The sequence below is a fragment of the Larus michahellis genome, chromosome 2 (genome assembly GCF_964199755.1).
Source record: "Larus michahellis chromosome 2, bLarMic1.1, whole genome shotgun sequence".
In the NCBI taxonomy this organism is placed as follows: domain Eukaryota; kingdom Metazoa; phylum Chordata; class Aves; order Charadriiformes; family Laridae; genus Larus; species Larus michahellis.
In genome coordinates, this window is record NC_133897.1 from 28,341,181 (window position 1) to 28,359,051 (window position 17,871).

General features: G+C 36.9%; 1 protein-coding gene across 4 annotated transcripts in view; it reads right to left on the reverse strand.

The window, feature by feature from the left end:
• SLC25A13 (solute carrier family 25 member 13) overlaps positions 1-17,871 on the reverse strand; it is a 103,589-nt gene that overhangs the window by 16,445 nt on the left and 69,273 nt on the right. For all 4 annotated transcript variants that reach the window (XM_074574727.1, XM_074574726.1, XM_074574725.1 and 1 more), the window contains 3 exons: positions 15,750-15,802; positions 14,595-14,675; positions 2,227-2,367 (listed from right to left, as the gene is read on the reverse strand). In XM_074574727.1, coding sequence (XP_074430828.1) covers positions 2,227-2,367; positions 14,595-14,675; positions 15,750-15,802 — 275 coding nt within the window. The remainder of the gene's footprint in view (positions 1-2,226; positions 2,368-14,594; positions 14,676-15,749; positions 15,803-17,871) is intronic.

The window sequence follows — 17,871 nt, forward strand, 5'->3', positions numbered from 1 at the left end:
TGTTCCACAAGCACCTCAAGGCAGCATAAAACTCCTCTGATACAGGCTGATGGGTTCCCCATGCCATGAAGCCATTCCTCCCTTCGCCTGGGTACAACCATCCTGAGGAGCTACAGAGTGAGCAGGTCTGGATTCAAAATAAACTAAGCCATAAGGAGGAGGAGGCTTTAGTTTTAATGAGTTTCCTGTTCCAGATCATTATGTGGCTGCACCAACACTCTTGTTTACAAAAGGGACAGGGACAGATTGGATTGCCATTTTTTTTTGGCTACAGTGCCAAAGTGTTTGGTGGACTACCACACAAACCTGCCCAATGACAGAGCTAGCCATGACTAGGGGTGCACTTGGACATAACCCATCTGACATGGCCTGTGCTCTGTTGGGTGGATGACTGTGATTGCCAAGTTAAATTCTCCCATTTTGTCAAATGCGTCGAGTTTCTGCAGACAATGAATCCAAATTAGACATACAAAAGGGCATGAACACAAGGAGACAGAAACAGAGGCAACAGAAGAGTAAGAACAAAACCAAACCTTTCTGTAGCTTTTTTTGTGTGGAGGTAAATGGACTTAAATGAATGATCCAATGAAACCGTGTAGCTTGTGATTAAATAACTGCCTGTTTCAATGCAACATAGTGCTGTAACCAGTCCCTGTTCAAATATTCACCAAGTGTCTACTCTAGAAAACAGAAATAATTCCTAATATGACCCAAGACATTAATGCCATTTAAAAATGGAAAAATGTAGCAAACTCTGCTCAGCCACCAAGAGCAGGTATTCGGGGAAAAAAAAATATCTAAAAAATGCTAACTTTAGTAAACTAGTTCATCGCTCTTTCTCATTTCATGTTTTATTTTTACTAGTCCAAGTAAAAGTCAGTAGCAGCCCTCCATTCCTCCACAGCCTCAGGGATGCAGCCTGTTTACCTTTTCAGGTGTAAATGTTGACCTGATCAACACCATAATGCCATTTACTAGGAGTTTACACAATAGCATCAGCTTCAGTAAAACACCAAAAAATTAGCAAGTCAATTTAAAGGGAAAAACAACTCCCCATTAAATCCTATTCAGACCTGCAACTTCTCTCCAGGCCAAAACACACATACATGTACTTGGGGGCAGGCTTCCTCTTTGTAATGTTAAAAGAACAATTTAAAAGGATTGGATGCTTAAAAATGGAGATGGAATTTAAATATTGTGGAGGAGGGGGATGGGGCTCATTTGGTGGTTTTTGAAGCACCTTCAGTTTACAGCTGCCCTGCTGTAAATAAGAAACAGAGGAATACCGGCTGCTGCACCAGAAATCCTGGGACAAATGGGTAGTGTGAAAGCTTTCTCCCGGGGATGTAGGCTGCAGAATCTGAAGAAAACCCACACGGTGCTCTGCAGTATATGGCATTCCTTGCCGTTTTTGTTTCAATACTGTGTGTAATGGCTATCTCAAAGTACCCCAAGACCTTTCAATTCCTCCACATCTAGTCACCTTCAACTAAAAGCAGAAGGCAGTATATGTTAATCCTTTAAATTATTTGCGGCATACATAATATTAGATTCAACAAAAGAAGTTTCTAATCCTGCTGCAATCTAACATTAAACCTAAACTTATTTCTATATATTTCTATCTCAGGACAGCAATGTAGAAAACAGAATTGTAGAGTTTGTAGTACAGATCCATAAAAGCATCTTTTCCTTAAGTTATTTGTGGCAATGTTCTTCTAAACTAGGAAGGGGAAGCTTGCTTTAGTAGTTTTTTTTTATGCTGGGCTCCCCCACTGTCTGTATTTCTTCACTATTATTGCACTGCAATCGATTCCCATCACCAGATTAACAACGACATCTGGGAAAGTTGCTGAATCAAACACAGAAGAGCAAAAACATATCTCCAAAACTTTAAGCTCCATATCATGAAGCAGATAAGTCTATTTTTACACCAGGTAGAACATCAAGAATCACAAACTAATCCTCAATGAACAATACTTACACCCGCTGAAGTGAGAAAAGAAATTTTAGTAAGATCCAGAAGAACCATATGCTTAAAAACACAAGACAGTTTCTTCCCTTAATTAGAAATGAAAAATGAAGATATAATATCAGAAAACAAGGAATATATTTTTTAAAAAGTACAACTATGTCCACATATGAAAGTTTGTGAGAATAATGAAATTATCTTTTTTTTTAAAATATTCATAATTGGCTTTTAATTCATGTATATATAGAAAAACGTACCTTGTAGAGACCAAAGAAGCCTAAGTCCCGTAATACAGTGAGGGCACTAACTCGTGGACCAGTAGTAATTTCTCCAGCCACCTGTAATCGAATCTTGACAATTTCCAGTGGATTGGTAAAGATCACTTGAGAACCTCCAGCCTGAAATTAAAAATGGAAGGCGGTACATTAACCTGTTACATTATTTGCAGCATATGTCCTATTACAGTCAAGAGAAGACATTTTTAATCCTGCTGCAGTCGGTTAAGCTATTAGCAGATAAGAGTTTTAGTATTAGTTAATAAGCTGCAGCTCCCAAGGTAAGAAACCCCCCCCCGAGATGAGTGGTCAGGAAAAACAGCGAGGAGGCAGGTCAGGCACTGCAGGACACTGCAGGACATCAGACAGACACCAGCTCAGTTCTCGCTGCGAGAACACATTCACCAACACCAATTTATGCAATACTGACAAGCCAAGAACATTGTAAAGCAAGTAATGAAGTGAAAGGAAGAATTAGTAACTAAGTAACCGAGATGTGCACGCCAGTACTTAGAAAGCGAAAACATACTACTGAAGAGTAAAAGTCTGGCAGAAGCTCTTTCAGTTTTGGCATGGGTTCATAAAGCAAAGAACACATGGATTCCAAAGACCAGAACTGCAGATACCTTTTGCGTTTTTAAAACCCCAGTGAACTACCAGTTTCAGTGTCATTAAATGCCGTTCGATTCAAGAGTCTGAGCTCCACATCATTATTTGTGCACCAGGTAATAAAGCAGGTCTACAGACCAAAGGATTCCATTAATCAAGAACTGCTAAATGTTTTTAACATGTCAGTGTCCGTTTGTTGGGAAGATATCACTCAACTCATTTTGAAAGTTAGATTTAAAACACAACACTGGCAAGCACTTTAGACTCCCTGCTAGTTTAGTAAAGTTCATCTCATTCACAATACCTACTGTAGGGCAGAATCTTTCCGCTACACTGACAGATCCCGAGTTAAAACTTTGAAACACGAAAAAATAGGTAACATGAATGTTACCTAGGCGTATTGAAAAAATACTCACTCAAACTCCACCTGGCCCGAATTCAACAGAGTGTCATTCTAATTTCTGTTAATTTCTTAATTATGTGGCCCAACAGCTATGCCCTTCTCTAGGTTTTGAAATCACACAAACCATACAAAGGGCAACCCTCACCCTCCCCACAACAAAACAAGAACCAGTTTTTTCTAAACGTAATGACTAAAATTAAATAAGCTTCATTTAAAAGCACTTGCATCTAGCCACGTCTAGTATGTAAACACGATGTGCACATCTTTTTTAAATTATCCAAATGTTAAAAGAATTAATCATAGCTCAGATTAACTATCATTCAAAATAAAAAATATGCACAGTAATATGGTTTAAATAATGTGCTGAAGAAATGGCAAATCGCACGAACAACTATTCTTGTCTACCACTTAGACTGAGCATACATAGTGTGGTTACAAATTAAAGTCTTTACATAACCCCCAAAATATCCCAAATGTTTCCTATTTTGACCAGAAAAAGCATGCTCTTGTGTAACTCAACTGGTTTTGACTTTCAAATTGGCATAATTTAATTTAACTGCTTTTACCAAACCAGAATCCTGGTACATATAAAACTGCTATTCTTGTTGCCATCAGAAATTAGACTGATAAATTATTTGGCACATATGCTGACTTCAGTTTTGCACTTAAACTGAAACACATTCCATAAGTAAGCATTCAAAACAAGAAATTGAGACGGTTTCTTGTACTTGTCTACTCGTCTTGTGAAGTCTGAAAATAAAAAAAAATCCTGGAAAGGTCCTTATGGCGAATTACAAATTCCTATATAATAAACATTTTGGTTTATGTATTACAAATATTAAGTGTTCCCACATGCCATCACACATATTTTCTTCTTAAAAGGATAAAATCCCAATTGCAGGTGATAATGTTCGTTTGCAAGTTTGCTATACCACAGCCCTCCTCTAAAACACACTACTTAAAAACTCACACCAACTGATGTCTGTTGGCACAAATAAACTACTCTCTCTCAGTATGATATCCTTGCAGTTCATTGTGCCGTGACTCCATGGGAAGTGTTCTTTTAATTTTCACTACAGGAAAACCATATCAAATTTTAAAAGCTGACAACAAAATTAAGTTTAATTTAGGATTACTAATGCACCAAAACACTGAGTAATTTAAAAATCTAGAAAAATGTTTATAAGTGAGTGCCATATTTAGATAAAGAAAATAGAATCTTAGAACTGATTTTAAAGGAGAATAAAGGCAAATAATTTCTGAATTCAAACAAACGGGAAGTACTTCAGGTGTTAGTACATATAAATGTTTACGTTTGCGCGTGCAACCTGGCTGCGTTGACACTTGCAGCGTTGCATGTTTGTGGCTCTGGGTAAATCACATAAGACTACCTCTGCTATTTGAAAAACGGGGATGCTATTATTTACCCACCTCACACAATCAAGCTCACTGCATTCAGATTTTTAAAACACTGAGACCTGCATGCGCGAGGCATTACTAAAATGACTATCATTTTTGCTGCCCAGAAACGAGGTCTGAAGAAAGACATTGGAAATATCCAATGAAGTCTTTCCATAAGACTGCCTAGGTACTAGCCCTGAGCTCCCTGAACAACCTTTGTCATCCGCTGAACTTGATCAAAGATAATACTCCAAAAATCAAATGGTGAATAACTGAAAGCGATGAGCCATACAATACCTGACAGAGGGTCTCAGTAGGAGGGTTTCTACCACCTGCCTGCTTTGCGATGGAGAGGAAGGCTGGTTTATCAGCCCGCATGGAGGCAGTTCTAGTGGTAACAAGTACAGTCGCCTGGTGGGGAGCTTTTATCCCCCTGTTATTTAACCATCTCTGCTGGTAACTGCAGCTCCTTACTCTAAAAATGAGGGGGAAGCAAACTGGAGATGGCTACTATACTCTCTAATGAAATGATTTCTTGCTTGTCTAGTACTGGTAACTCCTATTGTGTTATTCATCATCATAGTATGCAAGCATCTCATAAATATTAATGGCTATTTCCTCCCAGTGCTCCCCTGAGGAAAGTACAATGACTCTAGTTTTACATGAAGGGGATTTGAGGTAAAGAGGTTAATCGTATGCCCAGTGTGTGCGTCCCCCTAGCTCAAACACATACAACTTCCAAGAGTCTCCAGATACCCTGATCTCCAAATCAGTAGCTTGAATCACAATAGCATGGCTTCTGTCTTCTGAGTTTTTGCATAGTGAATGCAATGAAAGAAATCTCATTAATCTATTTTTTTTTCCAGTCTCTTCAAGATGCTGGTATAAACTGTTGTGGAAAAGCCAGACAAAACACCATCAGTGCATTGTATCACCCTGCTCATTCATTCTGTTTGGCCAGAAGTCGAAGAACATTACCTTCTTGTTTGCTAACGTTTGCAGTTGAAAGTGTATTTCATTTAAAAATTTTAAAATATGCTCCCAAAGGTCAGAAGTTGGAAACCATTTTTTTGGCCAGAATAAACACAGTTTAAGCTCAGGTTGCTCAAGCCTAATGATTTCTCCACTAAGTGCCACAAAAATCATTCTGGGATAAACTTTATCAACTGTAGTTCCCAGTAACACCAGTTTTTCTATACTGAAGTTACAAACTTGAATACTCTCAGCTCCTAATTCCTTATCACCTCTTCCAATCATTTTTTAAAGAAACAAATGATCTGACTGTAAAAGCAAACCTATTACTTTTCAGTTATTATCATGTGATTAAAATAAAAACTGCAATTTCAACTTATTTATAGGTGTAGATACCTAGAGGTACTGCATAGATAATTATCTGTAAGGGCTCACAAAGGGCCTATATTATTCTGAAAGAATTTAACATTTGACCTAATCACAAGCACTTATGGTCTTGTTTGATGTAAAGCAAGAAAATGAAAGGGAAACACCGCCATCATCCAAGAACTCCTCATACACATATAGCTAGAAATCTGCATGCCTATAAAACATTCGATGTGCTTTAACACACGGACAGCTAGCTATGCATCCACACACATGTGAATTTTTAAAAACAAGCTGTTTATTTAAATTTTTACAGTTCTCTAACTCTGCGCTTGGTATGATATCACCCAACACCTCTCGATGGCAGTATAGTCTTGTACAGTAATACAATACTATCACATGCTGCCTCTTACTTTCCTACTTTACTGAACAGAAGGGAGAAGTGGAAACAGTTGAGGTATTTTTTTTTTTGTCCATGGGGAAATAAAATCCACTCTGTAGTGAAAAAAAAAATCAGTTTAACAGCAACTGCTTAACAACATTCCAGTTTAAGAAGTTAGAATGTTTTCTATTTCTTCACTTGTTCAAATCACCTTGTAATAAACTTTACTGGAAAATAAACAGATTTCCCCCCCCCCCCCCATTACACCAAGACAAGAAATTCCTGTTCTTTTTAATGTAACTGTATTTTGTGCCCTTCTGAGATTAGATAAGAAATGAGCACACCAGACCCAGCTCTCCTAGGGCTTTCACATCTCCATTTGAAAGCTTTGGTGTAGGTTCTGAAGAGAATGCAGCTTGCAACTCAGGAAGAAAAATACTGTGCTTTCCATCCCAGAAGAAAGTATTAGATTCTTTTCCTTTCATTGCTACTGACCACCAGCTAATTCTTGTGCCTTTAATTAACTTTATTACCTACTTCAAATCATAGCCTTTTTCCTGTTCTCAGCTAAGAGTATTTAGGGTCAGCCTAGATCTTTCTCCTGCATCCCATCCAACTTGTCACGTATCACCTTTTAAAGTTTCATGGATGAAGAAAGGATTACTACTGCTATTAGAGTGTTAATATTTCCCAACAATATCACCCAGGGATAGCAATTACAGCAACTAATGGCAACCATTAAAATACATAAGCAACATATTATATAAATTATCCAAAATCAACCTCTGCAAAAGAAATCATCTACAATGTCTTGGTTACTCATTCAATTTACAAAAAGACAAACAGGTGGAAGTTACAAAATTTTTAGTCAACTGTTTATCACATTCAGTCATACTGAATATCGTACACTGTCCCAGGCCCCTACTCCTTTCCAGTTGCCAGATGCAGCTTGTTTTCCTGTGCATTTGCTAGCATCCATTAATCCTAATTAAAGTCAAGGTTCCTAAAGTGCTGAGCATTGTTCAGTCACAAAATAAAGATTGTTCCCTGTCATAAAAAAATACCTAAATTAAAAACGCACTCAAGGGATGCAAGAATGGAAGAATTACCATCCTCATTGTATAATAAAGGGCAACCAAGGCATAGAACTATTCAATGATTTACCACAAAATCACATACTAACTCTATGACAGAACAAGGCTTAGAAGCCAGATTTACGGAGTGCCACGGCAGTGCTTCAAACTACCTCTAGAAGTCTTCGTGTTTGTATGGCAAAAGATCCCAAGAGCATCAGATGAATTATGCTGAGCTGCTGCGGAGGTGATTTCACTATGGACTCGCCTGTTACCAGAAGAGCTACTCAGTAACAGACATCTGTCCAAAGGGACTGTTTTTCTTATAGATTTCAAAGGTGACAACCTTAATTACGCGGCACTGTATGTCAAGGGCAAACCATACTGGGTTCTCAAAAGCTTGGTTCTATGTTACCCTTTTTTCCGATAAAGCCAGACTTCAAAAACCCAGACAAGCCATCTCATGCTATTTTGTGTCCTCTCATCTGTGGTCCTGTCTATACAGGATCCTGATAATGCTCTTTAGCAATGGGAGTTCATATAGTAAATACCTTTTCTGCAGATCACGAGGAGATTTCCTGAGCCCTCAATCATCTGCTTTTCACTACCCTGACCAGGCTTACACAGAAACAGCTTTCATGCTGCTCAGGCAGAGCTGTGTTTTTCTCCCGTTAATCTTTCTTGTCTTCCACGGACAGCCCTCTCTTGGTCTGGCTAAGGTTTTTACTTTGGGCAGCTCAAACAGCGAACGCTGCTAGAATTGCAGAGTCTTGTTAACGTCCAAGTGTACATAAAACGTAAAGCAAGCTCCTTCAAACGCTCACGTAAAAATGCTCATAAATAGAACTGCAATTAGTCTGAACAGAAGTACATTCCTGCTACTGCTTCAGACAGATTTCCAACACTGGGATACAAGTTGCGACGATTGCCCCACACTAGTACGTTAATGACCTGGCTAAAGCGAAACAAACAGGAATACGGTTTGTTTATAAGCACTGACCAAGTCTGCAGTGGGAAAAAAAATTAAAATTGTGGATTTGATATTTTCCACGTTATAGGTAATTCAGTTCTCAGAAGCCTAGCCAAAAAATCAAAGTGGAGCCTACTTGATTGGCATTATAAAAGCAATTAAGTTACAGACCTGTCAAATATGTTAACATTTGGCTCTGTCTGCTCTACTTGTCTATTTTGACTAGTAGTAGAATCATTTAATGATTTACAGACCTTTCAAGTCTTAAGGCATGGTAGCTGTATTAAAACTGTGACTCATTATTTCTTGGTCACATCATAAATTACTATGACATCATAAATATCTTCCTTTTTCTCACAGAAAGCAAGATTTTAATTCCTGATTTGAGTTTGAGGCTTTGCTTTTTGGGTTTTTTTTTTTGAACCTGCACTGGTAAACACTAAAATGTTTTACTGCCAGTAAAAGAAGGAGTAATAGGAGAAAGGGATGTGTAATAAAATACAATTGTCAAAACAAATACATGTTTTAAATTGTAATGTATGTTCATATAAAATTCTGCCATCATTATTTCTATTTTTTATTAAATATTAAGAATTTTTTTAGGGGAGAAGGGAAATGAAAAGGAAGAGGAGAGGGGAAGCAACAGGGGAAAGCACCTCTAATTTGTTATGGGAAAACACCCTTCAAAAAAAATTAACATTAAATTACCTAAACCCAAAGGAAAATTCAAAACAGAGTGAAATCACATTCTACGTAACTCCTTAGTGCTTTCAGGAAAGGCCAGTTTAAACAGGTATGACTGGGTGAAAATTTCAGCAACCTGTTTTTTAAAACATCCAAACCTGCAAGGAAATGTGGAGTGAGGTCAAAGAGAAGCAGGAACTCTGCACCAGGAACTTCCCCACCCTTGGGTACAGCCTCTTGGAAGGGCTATCATGTTACTGTATGTTGCTTTCCCAAACTTCATTATAAGGCTTAAATCTAAGATTAGCTGAAAATTCATCAGAGAGAATTAAAACAGAGCAGGGTTGAAATACCACAGGTTTGCAATTGTGAAGTTAAATTTAAGGCCAGATCTAGCTGGGGTTTTTTTTGTACCAGAAGTTTACAATTAGTTTAAATTATTTTCAGCATGCTGAAAATAACTACAATTATCGTGGTTCAGAGGAGAAAGCTACACTTTAAAAATACCTAATTAATTATAGTATATTCTGTTACATTATATTAATTATATTAAATAGACTTTAAATCTAATTAATTTATTTAACAACATAAATTTTCTGTAAAAAGAAAATAGTTTTAAATTTAATCAAGAAAAAAAATGTATTAGGGGCTTCTGAACTTTTTCTTAAACAAGAAATGTGAGTGTTGGGCTTTTACGCATGCAGGTAGAATTCCCCTTGAAAGTAATGGGAGTTAGATTCCCTGACTACCAGGAGAATAGACCTCTGAGAATAAATCTGTTAAGAGTTCTAGAGACATACGCCGTTTGCTTTCAAAGCTTATACGAGCAAACATCGAGACGACCATCATTACTTAACTGTCTCAATAAACTACACCAAAACTTTTCTGTGTGATAGCCATTGTTTTTTTGGGGTTTTTTGGTTTTTGTTTTTTTTTTTTTTTTTTCTTGTTGTTGTGTTTGGTTTTGGGTTTTTTTGTTTTTGGTTTTTTTTCCCCAGATATACATGCACTTTTTTTTTTCCCCTGGCATACATAACGATCAGTTTCATTCTACCTCAGCCTTCCTTGCCAAATAGAACAGAATTTTATCAGATTTAGATTTCTGAATAATGAAAGCAAGAATGACACCTTCAGTCTCCTTTAGCCTACAACTTAGAAATGCCTGAATTTTTGCAAGTAAGAGATCCAAGTGTGGGAATTGCAGTCCATACACCCTCTACCTCCACTGTAATGCCACAGAGAAAATGTAGCTCAGATGTGGACTTATCTTTATTACTCTCTGAAACAAAAAATAAATGTTATAAGTAGCTTAATAAAACTATTTGCACTGGATTGGTTATTTGGCACAATTCATCTGGAATTTCACATCATATTCCTTTATAAAAGTTAACTCTGCACAGGATTTTGCACTTTCTAGATGAACTCCGTCTTAACCGTATCTAATTTTTATGTTCCATAGCAGAGTTGAGGTTGTCTAAGCAGGGCCAATATGTTTTAACTTTATTACGATTACTATAAAGTCTCTAGAAATATGCCTAAAATTGTCTTGACAACTTAAATAAAAGCAGATCTGTACGGGGTCTGTAATTGTACTGTGCTACATGATTTAAACTGGCTAATAGTGAGCACACACTGAGCAGCTGGGAAGCAAAAGACCGCATGTGCTTGGAAAGAGGAGGGAGAGCAGAAGGAAAGGTTAATAAAGCAAAATGTTTTTCTCTTTTCTCACTGAAAATTAAGCTTCTGATTTACCTGTATAATTGTATTACTATATGCAGGCAAGGCAACGTATATTATATAGCTGTTTCTTTTTAGTCATGCTATAATACTTCTGTTTTTCTTAGTATTTTGTACCTGTTTCATGATTACTCTTTATTTCGCATCTTTGTATCTCTTTCTCGGTTACTTACAGACACATAATGTAAATTTTTCAATTAAATGTGGAACTGCTTTATTTAAGGAACTAATCAAAATGATTGTCTCACCTAAAAGCTTAGTGTCAAAGGCAATACCTCAAAACCCTCAAAATAGTATTTATGCCACTTTTACCAACAGAGTTTTCAATTGGTCAATATAACTCAAAAAATAAGAATAATGATGAGTGCTGTATCCAAAAAAAATCAGGTTACTTTCAACAGAAGCTTTTACTGGAATTAAGCTTAAAAGAAGCAAGCAGCTAAACTTGGTGTGACTAGTGATTACTTTTTATTTAAAATATAAAATAAATTGAAAGACCATGGAAAAAAGCTTGCAGAAACTTCGAGGTTATGGCCACTGAAAAAAAAAAAATAAAAAAAAAATTCCAAGTTGTACTTACAGCTTACCTAAGATCATCCTTTTATTAAAGAATCCCTGAAGGTAAGTTGTAGCATTAGCAGAAATCAAACCTAACATATTTGTGCGCTTTTTCATTCAAGGAGGTTAAGTCCGATTTGTGGTTGAGATGCTCGGCAGCTCCGAGCTCTATAGTATCATTACACTATGTCTTGGAACCGAAGCTTTTTACTGGTCTAATAATGATAAGGGCTATACTCGTATGAGTGATGAGAGTCCTAAACGCACAGCAGAGACCAGAGTTCACGGTGGCTGTCAGGCACGGTGCAAATCTGGAAGTTACATATATTTTTATGGGTAACAAATACCACAGTCGCTAGGAAAATTTCTTACAAACAAAGGAGATGGAAATTGTGACTTAGTAATTTACATAACAACCCTCCTTAAGATTCTCTATAAAAATATAAAGGTTATACTTTTAATTATATTCTTAGGGGTCTCAAAAAAATAAATCTCAACCAAACCTACCACTTTCATCTTCACATAATAAAAAGCTACGAAACAGGCTGTTAACTGAACTAAGTGCCACGAGGTCATGAAGTAAAAGATCTTTCTATTTTCTTCTTTTCTTTTCTTTTTTTTTTTTCTTCCAGGAGAGAAAACAGTTTACAAAACAGAAAAAGACTTGTTCAATGAAACAATCAGCTTTAGTTACAAGTGCAAAAAGTCAGCCATGTGTACTAATTCTCAGTAATTATGATGCAAAGCGAACTCCTTGGGGACTTAAAAGTCAAGGCCTGGCAATGGTTGGGCAAACAGCGGAGTGGAGCTACTCAGGTGATACTGACCCCTTCAAAGCCCTTTGTGTTACTGAACAACCCAAACCATCCAAGGATCTGCTCCATCCTCCCTTTCTTAGGTATTAATGCCATACTGTACTCACAGGGCTGGTATTTAAAACACTAAAATGGAGCACGAATCCCAGCACACAGCCCTTGAATAAGCAATGAATACACTCCGAGGAACAGACGCACATAAGAAGAAAAATTTAACACCTGTGTTTGTAACACAATCACAGCTGAGAATTAGATGTGGAGAGCGGAAAGGTGATAGGGCAGGTGTCTTTTATAAAATTCATCTTAGTTGGCTGCCCCTTTTTAGACGCTAACACAACATGCACTCCTGTCTTCTCACCTCCCACATAAGCCATTACTACATTGTGAAATGAGGTACAAACCCAAGAGCGAATATTTTCAAAAGCATCCAACAGTGTCCTTACTGCTTCCACAGTGAAATCGCAGGTTTCACGTTGGCTTAAACGGGGACAAAAAGTTAGGCATGTACAATGCTGAAAGCTATAAGAAAAATCCTGTCTTTGGCATCTCATATTTTATGCCTGTATTTACACTATGAGAGAAAAATTCACCCCAAAAACCTAGGCACTGCTTGTAACAAGTCTGTTGCTAGTCTGAATTGGGTTTAAAATTACAAAAAAACCCAAAGACCACCTGCAGAAAAGACAAGTTGCAACCTATCTACCTGGCACTAGACTATGCCCTTAAGTGGAGCACTCCAGTTAAAAGAAAACTCAGGGCATTCTGCCACCGCACGTCTACTGCTACAACTTTATGCAGCATCTCATTGTTCATATTTATGTCAAATACCAAACAGGACAAGCCAACATTTACAGCACGTTTAAAACACGTCTCAAGCCACCTATCTCTTAAAGCAGATCCTTAGTTTACAATGAGCTACTGGCAAAAAGCTCGCTGCAGCATTCTCATGAATGACAGGTCTCTGTAAAGAGTGCTTTTTGTACTGCATTAAAAAATTCACATCAGTCTGTAAAAATAAAAACTCTAGATCAAATGACATTTTAAATGAAATTTTTGCTGAATTCTCTATGGCTGCTATGTTCATAAGACATTTTATTAGTGTAAGGGGCAAATACTTTTTACTCTGCAAGCACTTTATTGCATTTTTCCTTCATTTACAGCATGCTTTTTATTTAGGGCTTTAGAGACCCACATTCTTCTCTTCCCCCCTCCTTCTTTTTTTCCTCCCCTGAATGCTCCTAAAGTTACAGAACAAGGGGATCCTACCTGGCAGTCTACAACAGGTCAGTGATCAAACAGAAGGAGCAGTGAGACAGCAGCCAAATCCTGCCCCATCTCCTGAGAATTACAGAAAGCCAGGGCTTCTCAGCCTGCAACGCCACCGAGCCACCGCACCCCGAGGCTCGGGTAATCGCAGTGCGCTCTCTACAAGCGCACGCAGCACAAATCTCCGCACCTTACTGAGGGTAAGACACAAGCATTTGTTTTTAAGTTGCTGCTCGCTGTAGTTTTCGACACAGGTAGAAGCTGCTTGAAAATGTGACCTCATCTGTCTTATGACAGCAGAAACAAAGATGGATTGAAAATATACCAACATTGCTCTGCCCCAGCGATCAAAGCCGGTTTAAATAAACAGTGTTCTTTATCTGTAAAGTGCACTGGTCTTTGAACAACTATTCATTTTACCTAAAGTATTTACATTTGCTTGAACAAAATCAATACACCAGATAAAGTAAGCTGTAATACGAACAGACAGAACTAGACCAAACCGCGAAGTATTATCATTTACCCAGTAACATGCCAGTTGTTCATTAAGATACTACTTTGTGCAAGCAAAACACTCTTAAAAATTTAGTGGGCTTTAAATACAGCCTACATTCAGGAATGCATTATGCACTGAGTTAACATTACACAGCCTACGTCTGCTATGAACTCAAAGAAGCATGAGTAGTTTTTGCCATTTCAAAAAGCCAGTATCGCTGCAAAAAGTGAAAATTAGTGGGCGCAATAACACATCAGGAAAGAAGTGACGTGGCAGAGTGGGTGCCACAAAGTAGTAACTAATTATTAACTTCTGGAAAGGTTAGCATGAATCCTCTTCAGGCCATAAGCTCCAGCCAACATGAATAAAGACACACTCTTTATTAAGGAAACAAACTCTAAGCTGTGAGAATTATACAGTGCAGTTAAAAGGCACGATGCACAGAAACGTTTACCCTTTCATCAAGAACGGCTGGCCTATCTAGGAAAGAGCTGAGATGCTCTAGTAGAGTCTGCTCTTGAACTGGATCTGTGGTTAAACAGAAGCCTTAGTCCACATAGTTAATCTTACAAACTGCACTTTATTGTATCTCCTATGAAGGAAATTAAAGATACTTACACAGCCACCAGCAAGAATTTCAGCAGCCAGTGGGACGGAGCCATCTTTAGTCATAAACTTATCTCTCACAAAATCATTAACCTTGAAAAACAAACATTTATGAAAGCTGATAAATTCAAAGGTTGGAGAAAACACTCAGCTGCAAATTCTGTGCAACTGAAAATGCAGATACATCCATGAAGCTACCACACTAACAGATAGCAAACAAATCTTAGATTTTATATGAAATATTGTAAAGCTACGTTTTCCTTTCCAACAAAGATTTGCAGTATAATTAAAATATTTATTATTGAAACTAGATAACAATCACTAATTAAATAATAAAATCATTATCTGAAAATTAATGATAAAATTATTGAAAATTTTAGAAATGCTAGCTACATTTACAAATTTAGATATAATTTCAAATTAGTATCAGAATGTTCAATAATAAGTTTTAATACAATAGTAATTCAATTAATACCATTCAGTACCTCTCTCTTCCTAAAATGCATACTACTCGCTTTGGTGAATACCAACTTATCAGGGAATACCAATACATTACGATTGGGTTATAATAAGAAATACTTCAGTGCCTTAAAACCATTCAAGAAATAACAAAATTACAAAAGCAAAACATTTAGGAAAAAAAATGCATGCAAACAAATTCCTTTCTTACCAACACTTCACTACATGCTTATATTATCTCCTGTTGTGCTAGAATTAAACATGCAGGAACCATGTGGAGATACAAAAACAAAAGCCCTCCAAGTCCAATAAATAATTATTCATTTTTGTTAAGAAATGAAACCGAAGGTCTGTGCTACTTACAAACAAGCAGATGAGCTGAACAAGATGAATAAGCTTGTTATGTTTTGGAGTGAGTCCAAAAATAAGTTTTCCCTAAGATTCTTAAAAGGTACATATATATATATATATATGAAAATATATATATATACATATGCATGTGACTTGTATGCCAGTTGTAATATTCACAAGTGAGACAGAAGCAGTTGCTTTGTGCTTCTGTAATTTAGTTTGTATCAAGCAAAAATGATGGGATACATTCTACCATGTTGCTGACACGTGAAGGATAAAAATCCATAATGCGCTAATTGTAATTAGATGGACTTTACAACGTGGGGAAACGTGAAAACAATTCATTTGCAAACTTACAGTAAGCTTTATGGCCTTCTCTGGTGCTACTCCTAATAGCTGCGGTAACAGACCTGTAACATGGAAATAGAGAATTCAATGCATCGAGTAACTTGGTATTAACTAAACAAATCAACAAATATATGTAAAGATCACCACCTAGAATCGGCAATTTTTACAGCAATTTTCTGTTATTACATTTAATGAGAGTACTTAAACATTCCATTTTGAGAACAAACTTTGTGCTACCACTTCAAGTCAGAATAACTGCCTATAAGTATTTGTTACTTTAGCTTTTTTAAACCCGTGATATTAGCTCACTTTACACTTAAACACTAATACAGATTTGCCAACTATGTTTCAGCACTACGTCCTACACTAACATTTATTTTCTGCATCGTCAAATTAAGACTTTCTAATTAATTTTGTGAGATGCAGGATGTGTGCATTTAAAAAATGCCGAGCACAGCACCTTTTTCTGGCAAAAAACAATGTCATTAGATCGCAGGACCCAAGGGGACAGGAATCAAAATAAAGCAAAACATTCAAACATGTATGACTGCATTCTGGAGCACTTTGGCCAGCTAGCTCACCCGTTGTTAAATCAAAGGAAGTTATGCTGCTTTTATCCCCGGTATGGAATTTCCTATTTTATTTTGGTAGAAGTGATGCGCTACAGAACTGGAAGTGGGAATCTCTGACTGTTGGCTTCACTTGCTTGAAGTGAACGGTCGGTATTTTGTAAACTTTTGGATGACGCAACCTAAAAATATGCAGAGCTTACCAACTAAGCCTGGGGCCAGAGTGGTGTTGCAAGCATTCATCAGTGTAATGAAATTAGGACGCCTTTCAGAATGTGAGAAAATCACCCTGGCTAGAGTTCCTGGTGCAGACCCCCTCTGCTTTAGTAGCTAAGGCAGCGCCTTTGGGTACTTTCTACAAAGTCTGACATTTGCACCTCTCCATGGTTTTATTTTTGGGGAAAGAGACAACAATTAAGGTTCCACCTCTAAGAGCTAACTTGCAAAAAAGCATTTCCCAACAGCTAAATATCAGAATAACAAAGAGAAAAAGGTACATGTGCAGGATTAGTGTATTCTTCCGTTCTGCTACCATCCATCAGTTTACTGGTTACTACTGATGTCTTTTCCTTAAAAGACATCGGGGAATAGCACCATTTGGCTTGTGGTAGCAGAAGGGCCAGCCATATTTATACACTAATGCCTTAAAAATTTTGCACTTGTATTAGCATTTTTGTTTTTCAAGTGTCAAAAATAGTAATTAATTGCATATACTCACCAAACATCTACCCAAGACAACCCTGTTGAATTATGATCATAAGGCTGAATACTCAAAACAAAGAATACAGTAACACTAAGTTCATATACAGATGCTCAAAAAAAGACATTCTGCAGAATAAGTTAAATCTCAAAATTTGAACTTCTGAATGGGTTTTAGTCGCACAGGTGACCTGAATCCAGCCTTCAATGAAAAACCATTAAGACAGTCAATATTATGTAATTAAATAATACATTTTCTGCAGCACTATGAAGAAAATACAAGGATATAAAATGGATAGGATTTTTACAGTTTTAGCCTTATACAGACCAAATTCTCTTTGTAAGTGCTATGATATTAATCTCAGTGAACATCTTTCTACAGGATATGTGTGGCTTTGTATAGACATTATGGCTAATGAATTTGTCTCTTCAGAGATTAAAAAGATGTTCCATTTACTTAACAAACACTGTACCTGATCCCAAGTCTAACCCAGTAGAACCAGAGCAAGTTTGTAAACAGATACGTAATTCCAATAGAATCTGGAGATCTTTGATTTTAAAATCATATATACATATATTATTACAACTAAGCTATATGTAGCATGACTTTCAAGTTATATAACTTGAAAAAACTGGAAGTATGAACCTCCAGTTTTGGAAGCTATTTAAGCAGGACAAATCAAATTAAATTTCACTAGACTGATCTGAAGATGGCCTTTTTACCATTTTTTACTTTTTCAGCTCCTAAGGCTTCGCATTTGTAAAAGGAACTTGTAAAATCTCAGGAAAAACATGTTTATCTTGGCACAAGCTACATTTTTTCCTCATCTAGTCCGTTCCTTTTGCACTCAAATCTGAATGGA